The 15,453-nt window shown below is 44.9% G+C and overlaps 1 protein-coding gene across 2 annotated transcripts in view; it reads left to right on the top strand.

Moving 5' to 3' along the window:
• LOC144113952 (uncharacterized) overlaps window positions 1-15,453 on the top strand; it is a 120,111-nt gene that overhangs the window by 34,406 nt on the left and 70,252 nt on the right. For both annotated transcript variants that reach the window (XM_077647366.1, XM_077647367.1), the window contains exons 6-7: window positions 10,278-10,542; window positions 12,082-12,135. In XM_077647366.1, coding sequence (XP_077503492.1) covers window positions 10,278-10,542; window positions 12,082-12,135 — 319 coding nt within the window. The remainder of the gene's footprint in view (window positions 1-10,277; window positions 10,543-12,081; window positions 12,136-15,453) is intronic.

Below are 15,453 nucleotides of genomic sequence, written 5' to 3' on the forward strand. Positions count from 1 at the left end.
CGCACCAACACAAGGCGCGTACTACCTGTGGCTCGGCCGTAACCACCTGAAACCTCGCAGATAGGTCAAATCCGCGTATAGGTCGACCCCCTCAATTTAAGACTACTGCATTTGTAAACAAACGTCAACATATACATGGCAGTGTACGATAATACTGGCACCTAAATATACTGTGATATTGAGTTTTGTTACAATGAATACTGTATGTGCACAGATATAATGCGTCTCTTCTCTCTTTTTCTTGAATCATTTTCTTCAGAATGCACCTCACGTTACATTTGGAACCAAGGTACGAATATGTTGCCCTTTTTTTTACCGCTCTTCAAAAAACTATGGCGACCTCAAGCACCAAGCTCATTAGCTGCAAGGGAAAGCAAACCTAGATGACCTTGGGGTGTTGGGGGCAAAGCGCATGGCATACATGGACAAAAAAGAGGAGCTATGAAGCTGGAAAGAAAGGATGGGCTACAAAATGCAGCGTGGGCTGTTCAGAATGGAGAGTCAATGAATGAGCTGAATGTAGTTAGGAAGAGAAATAAAAGGTGAACGTGTGAAGGGTGAACTTGGCAAGATGAAACATGAAGCAGCCTTCAGAGACATGATGCAATGGCAGAGTGGTTGCCACTGCGTCGGGGAGGATATGTGTATTTATATGCCGGAGACCTCTTTGTTGCTCTTGATTGGGTTGAGTGTGGATTTGAAGTGTTGCCTCTCAAATATATGTTTGCATGCTGTTTACATTTTTTTTTTTTTTAGCCTGCGGCTATGGTTGCTGTGAAGAGTTTGAGCTCACATTATAATTGCTGGTAGAAAGTTAAACCTTGTTGATACATTCCCGGTTCATACAATTTCCCGGTTCGTACACTCAAAATCACAGACATTAAAAGTATCCCATTGAGTTACACAATATTTTTCCCGGTTAATACGTTCCCGGAAAACGCAAATTCCCGGCATCTAAGTTTAAAATTTCGACAAATTGTGGTCGTATACTACGTTTATTGATGAAGCGCACATGTGCAGGCATACAAGTGGGCCGAACGAGAGGGCACGCCACATGTTTTTTGTGACAGTCACCCGCCGTGGTGGCTTTTCTGCAGTGCCTCGTTGCGACGAGGCGGAGCATTATTACCAGCACAAAGAACAAGAAAAAAAACGGCACGCTAGAATTCGCGACGGCCGTTTCTCCGGGTACGCGATATGAAAAGGAGAAACGCTGGTGTTTCTTCGTGGTGCATGAGAGAAAGGAGGCAAAGCTTCAACGAACTATACAGAGATAAGCTTATATACGAACGGGCTGGGTCTGGGAAACGCGGCTTAAAAAAGCAGAAATACTGTGACAATCGGCCGCCGCGGTGGCTTTCTCACAGTACCTGGGAGCAATGGGGCGAAGCATCCGAAAATGACAAGGAAGAGATTTTGGTTACTTTCGTCACTGCCGTTGACGGACTGGATGTGTGACGAATTTCCATCTGCGCTAAAGACAGCGCGAACGGGGACTGAATTCAGCGAGCACTAGAATAGGATCTGTTCAACTCTTCTGCTAAGAAATGCCAATCGACATTTTTATAAAGTGAAATTGTCAATAAACGTCTTTTTACCTCATTCAACAGTTACATTTCTCAAAATCAGGCTGTTTAGATCATACGTTTTCCCGCAGTTTAAAAATATATCAACAAGGCTTTACTGTATAGTGTACATATACAGTACAACCTTAAAATGGCTCTAAAACACCTTCCGAGGAGAGCACATCAACTAACTGAGTCACTGCATTATGTTGTCATTAACACATGAGCCAAATAATACACTTCTACACACAGCAGAGAACTCACAATCGCGCGCGAAAATTGATGACCCCTTTCTAGCGACTTTTTCATGCTCGCACCCTCCTCTGCTGCACCGCTTCTCCGTACAACAGTTCAGAGATGGCTGTGGGCTATATTCTTTCAGACGTCAACCAGCTACCTTGGCCGGCGTAGCTCCGGCGAGTCGTTAAGCTCTGCCTCCTGCAGTGGGGCCGGTGGAGAAGTGCCGACCTTTTGGCGTGCAAATATGATAAGGGAGAGGGAAAGGCGCGAAGGCTCAAAAATTCAGATTTTGGCTACTGATGAGTTAACTCAACTTCTATAAAGTGTATCAAAAAAATTATTGCTGGAGAACACTCGTGAAGCGGCGTGCTTTAACATCACAGGCATACTGCAACTTTATTAAAACCCCTTTCGGAGCCCTTTTAATAAGATGTACTTGCTTAACCCACATATGCTGAATTGGAAATTTGAAAAACTAAATTATTTTTTTATATAAAAGGTTTATATCACTTCACAATTCATAATCATCCTTTTATTGGTGGAAATATTTTGTCAACACCAGTTTTTGAGCTGTCCTACATTGTAGGATTCTAGTTAGATTCGCTACCTGTCACAAGTGGTAACGCTTTTAACATGTGACAACTACTTTAAAATCTTATTTCTCATTACACGCAGTAGTTTCCATATGACAATGTGCAACAATTATTTATTTTTCTTGCAGAATTACAATGTAGTTGATGGGGTCGAATTTCAAAAATAGCGACCGGAGAAGACTGGCGGATCTTTCGAATTCACAAACCTGAACACACGCAACACAACCCTTGCATGGGAAAAGCTTTGACCCTCTTGGACCTATGCTAACGAGTGCAAGCTTTTGCACAAACTTCTAGAGTTACTGTGCAAAAAGTGGTGTCTTACATGTAGGACGCTAGGCATAAATGGGTGAAGTGGTGGTACCGCTTAGGGTGTAGCTGCATGAAATCCCAGACCCAGCTTGCATTAAACCTCATGCATTTGGTGCCCATTTATGGTGTAGTGGCTTATCACGAACATCTCGATTTGTTTGTACCATATTTACTCGCATAACCCCTTCAGGCGCCAATTGTGCAATGATATTCATATCTGAGCACATTTTATTCGCGCCCACTTATGTGGACATAGCGCCGCAAAGCTGCTACATGAACGTAAACACTGAAACATTTGTTTGCCTTTTCTAATTGATTGTTAGACATGAATAGATGTTTGTCTGTAAGAATATACGCTTCAGAGAGGATTATCCCCTAGTTCATGACCTATGAAACAGGTACAAACAGTTGTTTTGTGACGACAGGCAGAGGAAAATTCGGTATGTCTGGCACCGAACGCTGCTTTTAGATGTGCAGTCTTCACGTCGGAATCGTTGTGCAAATAACATGTGTTCAGAAGTTGGGGCCAATGATTGCTTCCAATCATAGGCAGTGCTTATAGTGCGGCTCCATCGAAGCTGTCTCGAGTGATCTGAGCACAGGTGGAGAGGGAGAGAAAGAGAAAGCAGCTTGCACCTGTTTTACACATGGTTTTCACAACGAGGTGAAATCATTTTTAACGGTATAGCTTTTTTGCTAAATTTGTCAGAAACCTGAAACAAACTATTCCCACATTCCCCCAGTGTGCTGTTTGTTGTTTTGGAGCCTTCGAGCCTTGGGCCAGCTCTGAAGTGACTCGTGGTGTGAGGGCACAGGTTCCTCTTTTTCATCCCCCCTTGTGTAGTGCTGCCTCTTAGCATTTTTCTCCATCTTGGGTTTTATACATAATGTTACTGATTCTTGCTAATACCACAGCCAGATTTTCAAACGCTAGAGAAGAAACGTTCAGACCACCACTGAAAAGGAGCATAAAAATGGTTTCTTGCTTCCGATTCATGCAGTCTACATTCTAGCATGGGGGGGGTCTCAGATCCCTTTTCAATATGAGTAGCGGGCCTAAGATCCTTTGATACCCCCCTAACTTTAAGCACTGATAATAGCGCCCTATGTTTGTCGGCAGCAGCTCAGCGTAGTGACGATTCTTTGCGACGATCTGCGGGTCTTCGTTGCTCGGTCGGCCGCGCCTCTTTCGAGGTGCCTCTCCATCAGCTATTTTCATGAACAATTCTTCAGCGCAGGAGTCATTCAATGTTCTCCTCGTAGAAGCATTGTTTTCAACACCTGTAAGCAATAAGGCCATTTCGAACCACACCTACCCGAAAAAATGGCGCACAGCGGGCAGAAAACCCCATTTTGATTTTCGGCATTAAGGCGCTATGTTCACGTTTGTGGACACGCCACTCTGAATGTCCACTGCAATACTTTTCCTTAATCAATGATAGTGAAAATTGGTGTGCAGTTTCTACATTAACCTATTGACACATTACGAATGGTAAATTGCATCATTCACGACCACTTGAAGAGATAGCATGCAAAAATAAAAGCTATTCACTCGTCCCGCCAAAAAACATCGTGATGCCCATTCTTTCTTATTTTTTTTACAAACACATTTCGCTGTAGCTGCAAGAGATGGCGCCACAAACTTGTCAGGGAGGGTCAAAATGGCAAGAGCACGGAATTGAAAGTTGGAAATTGGCCTTGTATATGAAAATATGAGCAGGCTTATGTTGCGTCCAGACATGTGGACACAGTGCCTGAAGGGGATAATGAATCCCCTCCCCCCCCCCTTTTTCTTGTCTTTAAGGATTAACTTCTTTTTTTTTTTTAGTGCTCGCTTTCCTTAGCACGTTACTCACTTTTGCGCCATCTGCAGGGCAAACCTTGGCAGCGCGCCAAGATGCTGCAAGCCGAAAACATCGCAGTGCGTTTATCTTTTCAGGAGAGCTCCTGCGGGGGTGGCCTGCTTGGGGAACTTAGTAGGGCGCCAAGATGCTGTGCGCCCTCGACAGGAAGTCGGCTGTGCCAGTGTATGCTTAGAAAACCGGCAAGCGCTTGAGCAGTGACAAGCTCGAGATCAGGAGGGAAAATGCCTAACCCCCTCTTACACCACATCTAATACTTAAATATTCGCATTACAAGCTCGTAGCCTTTCTGCGAGTTTTTTGTAGCGATAGCTACATTACGGCCCCTGTGGCTGCGCCACCATGCTGTCACGTGGTTGGTCACGTGGTGCCAGCTGCCAGCGGCGTGGCACCGTGGCTGATCACGTGGGTCGTCACCTGGTTGGTCACGTGCGGAGCAGCTGCTGCTGCCGGTGGCGCGGCTGTAGCGCGGCGCACCGGCGAAACCGAGCTGCCACAGCTGTGCGCATGCGCCGTGGCAAGTGGGACGAAGATGAAGAAGGAATGCCCAGCGAAACAGAGCGGTGAAAGACTGACTTTGCAATTCATCTGAGCAAGTTCCACTCGCCAGCTGTAGCTATTGCGTCACTCCAGGCTTAACCAGAGCTAAACCACCGCCAATTTTTTAACCTCTCTTTAACACCATGCTGCTGACCTTCGGGGCCGGTGTTCAGCATGTTCGCTTTATCTCGCCACGATGGATCAGCGCTGCCAACTATCACAAAAATCGTAGGATCACGCCTTGATACAGCAAACATCTTTTGAAGCAAACGATGCTTAACATCGGCGACACGAACCTGGCTGACCACATGCTTTTGTTGATGGATGGACGGAACATAGACATTCCTCTCGCGATGGTTCATATTTTATCGTCATGAAACTTTCATGTGACTCAGCTAAATTTCGAGCAACACAGCACTAATCAAGGACAGTTGGCTTGGTAAGTTCTATATATCAAGGTCGACCGCAACAACTCCTTCGTTACATGAAGTTTGCAAATACACACGCTTCAATGGGGGAAGGATTGGGGAATTGAGAAACTTCGTAATAGCGAGGAATTCGCTACATTGAGGATCGTTACATCCAGGTTTTACTGTGTGTCAATACTGATATGGCACAAGCATGCTTGCAGCTGCTGACAGCCTCAGAGAAAGTGCACCCTCGTGACATTGTAGATCACACTATCCCCTCCCGTTGATTTCGGTGCCATCGTGCGCCTTCCACCACCCTCTTTGCTGACACTTGTGTCTAAGTCCAAATTGCACGTATGTGCCCATTGCCATACATATTTCTTATCGTTTTCTTGTGCCTCGGCTGCAGTTTAGGCTAGCTGCAGCAAACTTTCATTTTCCTCCATGTGCCACAGCTGCCAATGCACATTGCTGGCTGACTGTCATCACTGTACAACTGGAATTCAGCCGTCTCTTTGCCTTTTTGTGGTCTACTGCTTCCCAAGTGATAAAAAAATGCTGCGCCTGTTCGTTCAAAAATAAGGCGTAGTCCCGTACTGCTTCCAGTTTGAAGCGGTGGTGTAGGCCACATAAGAAGTGTTGCCTGCTTCTGATAACATATTTCTACATGTGGAGCATCTGCATATAACGCGCCTTCTGTGTCTTTTTCAGTGTTATCCCAAAAGTCAGCAAGGTGACTGTGCAGAAGGTCTAAAAATGCTGATATCGTTTAGCATACTTATGACTGCGCCTACGAAACCATTGGCTATTTCTGTGCCTTCCCTTCCAGTGACAGCAAGTTGTCCGTTGTTTTTTCACTAGCCTTCCAATGCCTTCCCATGCACTTTTTCCGTGCCCTGTGGTCGGAATCGCCAGTTTTGCCACTTGATTTTCCTCGTGTTTAGAGCTCATGAAACTGACATCTTTCCCAAAAATGAATGCTAGTCCCGTCATTGACATCACCTGTCTTTGCATACGTGGACACATTGTCATCAGTGTGTGGCTTGGTTTTCAAAAGAGCCAAGCACGCATTTACTGATATGTGAAACAGATGGATGGAAATAATAATGGCAGGCCTCAGTGCCATGTTCTTTGACACAGCAATGCATATAAAAATAATAACCTTTTTTTTTTTCGCCAATGTTACACTTTTACTCATCTGGAAACCTAGGTTTTGAATACCTGATGATGTCAAAAAAGCAAAACAGTATTCTCTTCTCATAACTCTTGGCTTCTTTTATGTGTAGATAATGCTGGCACAGATTTTGTGTAGTTGTGCAGACTAGAGTACATTTTTTGGAATTACTGCATAGTTTCCTTATTAATGATGAAGACGTCAGAGCTTCATCTCATCTGACACCCAAGTTGCTATTAGCTCCTTGTGCTCACTGCTAAAGTCAAAATTTTCTATGGTGAAAATTGCATCTCCTTGGCAGTACTTGCACTTCCGAGGACACAAATGGCAGTAGCTTGCTGAAATATGCCAAGAATCTGCATATTTCTGCGATTAAGCAGCCATTCTAGTGCATTCTAGAGTGCCACAGCCACAAAGCACAACCGCAAGTTTACACGCCTTTCATCTAAGTTTCATTAAAGCGTCTATGCTTGATCAAATGCACAAGGCATGCAACAGCACGCAGGGATTTACTCTGGTCGTGCCGTGGTGTGGAGGGAGTTGTGCATGATACAAACATTCACATATGACGCCGATATTGACTTTCACATCCTTCCTTGGTCGAAGTAAGGAAACGGCATACTACCGCGAAGTTCTCAGTGGGTGTTAGTTTTGAGGTTTGCTTCATTTCCCCATCAAAAAGAAGTGGTTAAGCTCTGTGTGGCATGCATAAGCCCAACGTGGGAAAGCCAACTTAAAGGGATACTAAGGACAACATTCAATTATTGTTCTTAGTAAAAATTGATTCTGTAGGTCCTTATGGCTATACATTTGTCCGGGAGCAAAAGAGTCATTTATCACCGAGGAATTTGTACTTAAAAATCTTCCCACCAGTCAATTCAAACTCGTGATGTCTTTAGCGAAGGGACTAGTTGCAACTATTTCGAAGTGAATGGTGATGTAACATAGCCTCTGGAGTCTGCAGCCAAAAATTGGTGTCGACGCACACATTTACCTGCAAAATTGACTAGTGATGGCTCAGTTTTTGGTTAGTATCATCTCTGCAATTCAAACGTGGAGCGCCAAGACGTTGTGCACCCTTAACAGAAACGCCGGCAGCAGTGGCTTGCTCAGCATGCTGCTGCGTGCCCGGAACACTCGAGCATCTGAGAGGAGCATAGCTTAAACCAGAACTCTATAAAACATCCTCTACACTGAAATGCTATGAAGGAAGCATGGCCTTCAGACCTCCCAAGCAATTTGGCGAGCTCGAGATCGGGAGCGAAACCCCTCATCGTCCTGCGTGTTTTGCACACGCCAGACCTTCAGGGCTGGTGTTCAGCTTGTTCGCTTTATCTTGCTGTGATTTGCTGGTGCCGCTGGCGCTCTATCACGGCACGCCAGCGGCGGGCTGTGATAGAACAAACACCTTTCGAAGTGAACGATGCTAAACACCGGCAACACAAACGTGTCCGACTGCATGCTTTTTTTTTGTTCATGATGCACAGATCACAAGCGTGCAGACGGGCGGACACATGATATGAAAATTTGACTCTCCCAAAAAAATCTCTTGAAATCTTTTTCCCGTGTAATGAAAATTGATGTAAACTTTTATGGAAAAAAGTTTATTCATTTCGCATGTATATACGGTGTATATATGTGTGTGTGCGTGTGTGTGTGTAAATACACACACCGTATTTTCTGGCCTATAATCACACTGGTGTAAAAGATGTGCCTGTTCATTCAGTAAGCATTATAAAAATGCACTGAGGATTGTTTCTTCGGTAAGTGTCACAAAAATACACACATGCCACAGCAGACAGTCCTCGAGGTTTAGCAAGCATTCCTTAATTCTTCCCGGGGCCTTCCTTTTTTTTGTTGGCTTTTTTTTTTGTTGGACCGGAGCACTCTTGCTGGCATGTGCCGTCCCAGAGAGTTTTCCACTCACGTCACCCTGTCTCTCTGCTGCCCAGTTCCCATTCTGCAGCGCATGTTCAATGGCACGTAACTTCAGTTTTGCATCGTAGCTTCTTCGCCTCATGTTCGCGTCACCCTGTCTCTCTGCTGCCCAGTTCCCATTCTGCAGCGCATGTTCAATGGCACGTAACTTCAGTTTTGCATCGTAGCTTCTTCGCCTCATGTTCGCGTCACCCTGTCTCTCTGCTGCCCAGTTTTCATTCTGCAGCGCATGTTCAATGGAACGTAACTTCAGTTTTGCATCATAACTTCTTCGCCTCATGTGCAGCATTATGCTGAGTAAGAACAATGCACGCGAAGCCATATGAATGCGACGCTGAAATCAAAACTTTCGAGAATATGATTGGACTGGATGCGGTGGCGGTGCGTGCTTCATATAGCCACTGCATTCTGTCCAGTTGTTGTGAGATTATGATTCTACTGTAATTCTTCCCATTGGATAACATTTTGAAAATACAGTTTTAGCATAGTGTGATCTGCATTCTGCTACTGTGAACCGCTTCCATGGTGAGCTATCTGCACATTCATAGATGGCCCCATGAAGTGCACACTTGCCACTGTGCCGGTTCAGCTGGGCTCCTGTGGAAACAGAACATGGTTGCAGATTGCACTGCGCTAAAATGTAATAAATCGATTCTTTTTCTCTTTTCCATATAGATTTTCTTTTCAGACGTAGTTATTGGGAACGGTGAAAGATAGCATGTGCAGCGCTTAACTTTTCACCATATATAAGTTTCACTGATAAACAATCCAGAAAAAATTTGCACACTCACTTTTCTACGCCAGAAAGCACTTTTGGCTGCTTCAAAAGCTGCTCCCAAGTATCTTCGGCCAATTGCATCACTGATCAGGGAAATGTACTACTATGGCTGATTAACAGGAGCGTGAGTGACTTCATGTGCGACTGACAAGAGCTTCGATTACGAACCAGAGGCCAGAGCTCAAACAGCATTCCAAGCTACATATCATGGTGCTGTGTGCATGCATTCCTACTGTAGGGTATTCCAGGCGTAACTTGGATGCCAAGAATGGTGCCGGTCACCAGGCTTGCTTCGCTGACTGGTTGCAAGCTGGGTAAACTTGCATTTGTCTGAACTTAACTTCATGGGACCAGAAAGCTTGGAATTCGCCTGGGCTTGCACCTCAGGAGCATTACAGACTTACGTACCCCAGTGTTCCATTGTGCTACAACCACATTCTGCTACAGGTGTTTGGCAAGTTTTCAGTGCTGTACAGTGGGCATTTTGCTGTGCTCTGTTAACAAAAATTATTGTTAATTATTGGTAATGAATTTTTATGTGCAAAACAGCATTGTGGCCTATGAGGCATGCCATGGTGGAGGTCCCCAGAATACGTGATTTCAACCATCTAGGTTTTAAAAGTGTTCCTGCATTTCGCTTCCATTGATATATGTGACTGCCATCGTTGGTATCTCACCTGCTGACTAGTGCTCAGGAACCAAGCACTATAGGCACTCAGTCACTGTAGTGGGTCTGCCAGAAATTTGGAGCATTGCTCCATCTCTTGTGTTTAATGGTGTAGCTTTTTCTAGATGCAAATTGATGCTTACACTCATTGCTTCGTGTGTGTTATGTGACACGCTGCACATCTGCATTTCTTTGCAGAATGTTGTTCGACGTGTAGAGCGTGTGGAGCGTTTGGAGGATTTCATGGACGTGGTTACTACATATCACTGCAAGTTCTGCAGTTTCTCCTGTGCATGGCGCTCTGGTGTTATGTCCCATTTCCGGAGCTGCCATGTGGCCCCATCTGGAGGTGGAAGCCTTGAGCCCATTGAGCCACCTGTTAACAGCACCCACAAAATCCGGCCTGGCCCCAAAGTTTCCCGCACTGTCAACAATGCAGTGGCCTTTGCCCTTACCACAGCTGGTGAGAAATTCCACTCAGGTGCATTTTTTCTGGTTGCTAGTGTCTGTTTTCGTCTAGGAAGGTCACATCAGTTAAATGTTTAGCACTTTTATTATCGTTTGCTACAGTAATGACAGCCGTGGTGTTGTGGCCTTCTTTTTCTTTTCTTTTATTTTTAGAGGTGTGTGAATATTGAAATTTTTTAATACAAATCAAACACGAATAGCAGCCGAATAACAAATATATCCAATTTGTATTCAAAATTCTGAATATTGACACATTCCTATTTTTAGTAAGAGATTGTTGCGGGGAACGGATCTTGAGAAAGCTCTTCTTTACAGCACTGTGCACATCATTTGCCTGTTCAGCATTTGGTACTGCTTTTGCTGACACTCGTACTCTCTTTCTGGCAAGCGCTAAAGGTATTGATGGCTAATGGAGATTTGGACAGGTCAAGAAGGAAAGGGTACATAATGAATTTGCGCTGCTTGAATGAAACGTCTCATGTCCTGGCCATGATCAATTGTGTTGGAGGGGATCTGGAATACTCTTATGACTGGAAGGGTTTGCACTGCACAGTCAATCCTGTAGTGGAGATTTTATTTTAGGAGTTATATGACACATGCATTTTATTCAACTTGGGAACTCAGAATGCAAGCAAATAAGAAGTTCAGTTTCAGAGGCTTTTGTTGAAGAGTGACGGTACGCAATTCTTGTGTGTTTGTTTGGAGATTGTGTTATTGTTGTTGGGAGATTGTATTTTGTTGTCTGCTTTATGTAGTTATGCTTTGGCTTTGTTGTTTTCTTAACAAGTCAGGCAAAGATTAAAAACTGCCATCACTTTCAAGGGCAGCCCTCAGATAACAGACTTCAGTGTGTGGAGTAAGCCAGTGTTCCCATCTACTGAGAAAATGGAAGAAACAAGCCTATCACTGGCTGTTTTGGGTTGTGTCCTTTCTTATTAGACCACAACTCCCATCACTCAATTGGTAGAGCTTGCTGTTCTGAGAGTTGGCAGTTTTCCCATTTCTACTGTTACAAGCAAGTGCCAATGCCACACGCATGGCGATATCAAGTAGAGCTCAGAAACGTGATTTTATGCAGAATATTTGAGTAAGCAAACAATGGACTTTAGTGTTTTGATCTGCTGGCTTTGCTATAGAGGGCTGAGAATTCTTCACGCTACAGTCAGCAGCTTTTACCTCAGCCTCCTCCATGTGTTGAAATGGAAGCAGGAATAAAAGAGTAAGTGAGTGAAAGGAATACCCAGGCATTTGCTACAAACCCCATGATGTAAAGAACAAAAGCAGTTAGGTTTGATACAAGAGGGCTGTGCTGAAACTACTAGGTCCTGAAAATTAGTCTTCGTTTTGTACCATTTGGAGCGGTGTTGTCACTGCTGACTGACTTGTTGATTTGCACACTGAAGAGGTTATCGTGATGGTGGGTGTTGTGGTGTTGCGGTTTCTTGAGTGCCAAGTTTTTGTACAAAGCAGCCACCCCTTTTGTGGTTAAAGAAAAATGCACAAAGGAAAAAGTTACTGTCTTAATATCTTTCAGGTCCTGGTCTGAACACTGCTGTCACTTGCACGGGAGCGGAGTCAGGCATAGAAGGTATTGGTGTGCTTTTTTTCTACTAAGACGTGCAAGCATGCACTAGAAAACACAAGTGAATTTGCATATCACTAATGTGAGCACTTGGCAACCCCATTATCATTTGGATAGACTGGGAGTATTACCTTCCCATCCATCGTATTGACAAGTTTTTCTTTACCCAAGTGGCTTACAATTGCTGGTTCCATGTAGTTGCTCTCTGTAATGAGAGTAGCCCAAGTTCGTGTTCTTCTCTAGCCTCCTCCTGCTGTTAGTATGATTGCTGATGATAGTGCTAAGTTCATGACTCAGCGACACGTTGCGGTGCGCAGATGAGACCTTCCTTTTTAGACTGTACACATTTATTTACAAGAGTTATTTACAGCATCGTCGTGAAGTGTGTCATCAACAAGATAAACTGCAGAAATTGGGCGGACAGTCTGAGGTCAGAGGCTAGCAGGATCAGGCCGTCCGCCTCCCTCCTACTAGATCCCAGTTTTTTCCCAAAACGCCTACTTACATCAACTTTTCAAATTTTTGGAGACAAGTCTGTTGACAAATCGACGGCAGGCACTGTGTGACCAATAGCAGACAGTTTTTAGAATGAGCTGACCAATCGCTTTGTCGTACACATACCTGCTTTTCCAATGAACTATATGCATATACCTACAGTGAAACAAGCACAAAAACAAAGAGCCGAGAGGGATTGCACACAGCGCACACATTTCTCCGATCCACACCCTTTCCCGATCGCTACCTTTAGTTCAAGGAAAAGGGCCTCGCCATTCTTCCTGTAATTAGGAAAGGAGGTGGAACCCAACTCTAGCTTGCTGTAGCTCTAGAGCCTAGCTGTAGCTTGCTGGCATGTGCGCAAAGTGCGGGAGGGGGCGCTCAACGACCTAGGCGGCTTTCCTCTGGTTTTGTCACGACCTTGCAACCCGCCTTCCCGAGGAAGCTATGTGTCTGTCCCAGTGCTCACACGCAGTGAGTCATGGTAGCCACAAACACAGCGACACCAAAAAGGGAATGCGGCTGCCAGTCACTGTCCCCGTGGTTCTATGCTTCTGGAAAAAGCTCGCAAACTTAAGGGCACAGGGTAAGCCCTATACTTCCCATGCATTTTAGGCCATGTTGAGGTACATGTTTCTCACTAACTAATAACAGTAGCCTAATAATACATATATCATTGTTTGCCAAATTTTGTGCTCTTTTTACTGAACTAGAATATTTGAAATGTGTTGACAATTCGATTTTTAATAAAATTTTTTCCGGTAGTACACAAATCTGGCCTTTCTTTGCGCATTTCAAAATTCATAACAGAATAACTGCTCAGTGAAATTGCTTAATTCTAGTTCAGTAGTTGGCAACACCTATGTAGATGATTGCAAAAAAAAATCAGCCGTCTGTCTTGAAAGGCATTGGAAATAATGGTACCTTTGTAAGAAAAAACACTGTTTTGAGATAATAGAGCGTAAAGAGAAAAAAGATGTGAAAAACCATTTTTTATTTGCAGAAACGCCTCCATAGTAATTGGTTTAATAGCCCCCTGCTTCGTAGTCACTGTCGCCGTCATTTTTTCGCTTTTCGGCTTGTCGTTTTGACTGTCGGGCCTCTTTTGTAAGCTGTCGTGTTGCTCGGTCCGCAAAGTACATGCGCTTATGGTCAGCTTCCCTCAGCCACTTGATGGTGTTGCTCCCTGGGTTCAATCCACACGCCTTCAAAACGTTGGCCCGTGCGATGCTACCATCATTAAATGAAAGAACAGCATCCATTGTTGCCATCCGTAGGGTCCGAAGCCTAACAAACACATTCTTTGGCGCGCGTTCCCAAACAACATGGTTGAACGACTCATTTGCATTTTGAGTTCGCCCATGCAGGCACTTCTCTAGGAGCTCAGCCTTCGATAGCTCCCTATAAATGGGTTTGATAGCCTCCAAGACAGATGCAGGCAAACTCTCCTTGTGGAAAAATGGCTTGCCCTCTGACTGACTTCTGTTGAAGGCACACCACGTATCAGGTCCCTTTGGGCAAAGTCCATGGCATGGGTCATCGTCTGTGGCTGATAAGTGGAAGAAGGTTGCCCAAACGGCCTTTCGCATTTCATCCAGGTTTCCTACATTTCTTCTGATGGCCAAACCATAGTACGTCTGGAGCTTGTCTATTACTGCATCAGTCAGTCGGCCTCGGCCCGAGAGGCTCTTTCCATCAGAGAGTTTTCCTGCTTTGTTTCCTTTTTTTAGCCTTCGTAACCTTGTGCCCATCCTTTTTTGCACGTGCCCTATGCACTCAGCCTTGGATATTTCAACGGAATCACCATATGGCATTTGTGCCTTCACAGCCATAAAAGCCTTGCTGTCACCATCCCCAAGGTATTTGACGTATCGAACGCCGTGAAGCTCCTCACTCCTGCCGAAAATTTTCAGTGCTCCTGCGACTTCCATTCCACCGCTGGTGCCTTGGTAGTTGCTTTGGCACACCTCTCTATGAAGGGGGTCACTGTTTGTACCCTTGATGCTGCACTTTGGACAACGTTTAGACAAAACCTCCACATCCAGCACTTTCCCAGAGTCTACACTGGTCGCAGAGACTATGCCGTTATTGGAAGTATGGCCTCGCTTCTGCCAGCTTCCATCAAGAGCAACTGCGATGTCTTTATCCCCCTCATTCAGCTGCACAGCTTCGTCAGCTGCCCTTTTCATCGACTCCTGAGCAGCAGCTTCGATGTGACCTAGAAGCTCTTGATTGTATTTCGCAAACTTTGTCGGCGGCTTAGGAAGGTTTAGCATAGCACAGAGTATATTTCCTGCAGCCATTCCCTTACCAATGGACCTCAAGGCATACACTAACCTGAGGTTGGCTTCATAGAGGCCAGAAGTAGTTTTCTTCGACGTCTCAAATCGTTGTGCGGCCCTACACACTTCACAGTTCAAACTGTAAACGCTTGCAACACCTACCCGTTTTGTCACAATTTCGATGAGCTCAACACTTCCACCGCACTCTCTGCACACACAAATCTGTGTAATTGCGGCACAAATGCCGTCCATGTCCATTAAGGCATATTGGCTGCTGCTCTGTAGCACATCCTCTTCCTGGAAGCACAGAGAAAATCTTGAAAGCTTCGATGTCGAGGAGCTGGCGCGTTCGGCGTTCGGGATCTCATTCGGTCGTGGACATCCTTTTGCTTTTTCACGATGAGCGTAGCGGTTGCCGTGAAATTCACGCCTGACGAAGGCCTTCTTTGCCCTGGGCATCTCAACTTATCAGCAGCAACCAACACCGGCACAATTTACAATACTGATCGAAAGGGATAGCACTCGGACGCAGCTGCATGAAGGTTGC

The sequence above is a fragment of the Amblyomma americanum genome, chromosome 1, assembly GCF_052857255.1.
Source record: "Amblyomma americanum isolate KBUSLIRL-KWMA chromosome 1, ASM5285725v1, whole genome shotgun sequence".
In the NCBI taxonomy this organism is placed as follows: Eukaryota; Metazoa; Arthropoda; class Arachnida; order Ixodida; family Ixodidae; genus Amblyomma; species Amblyomma americanum.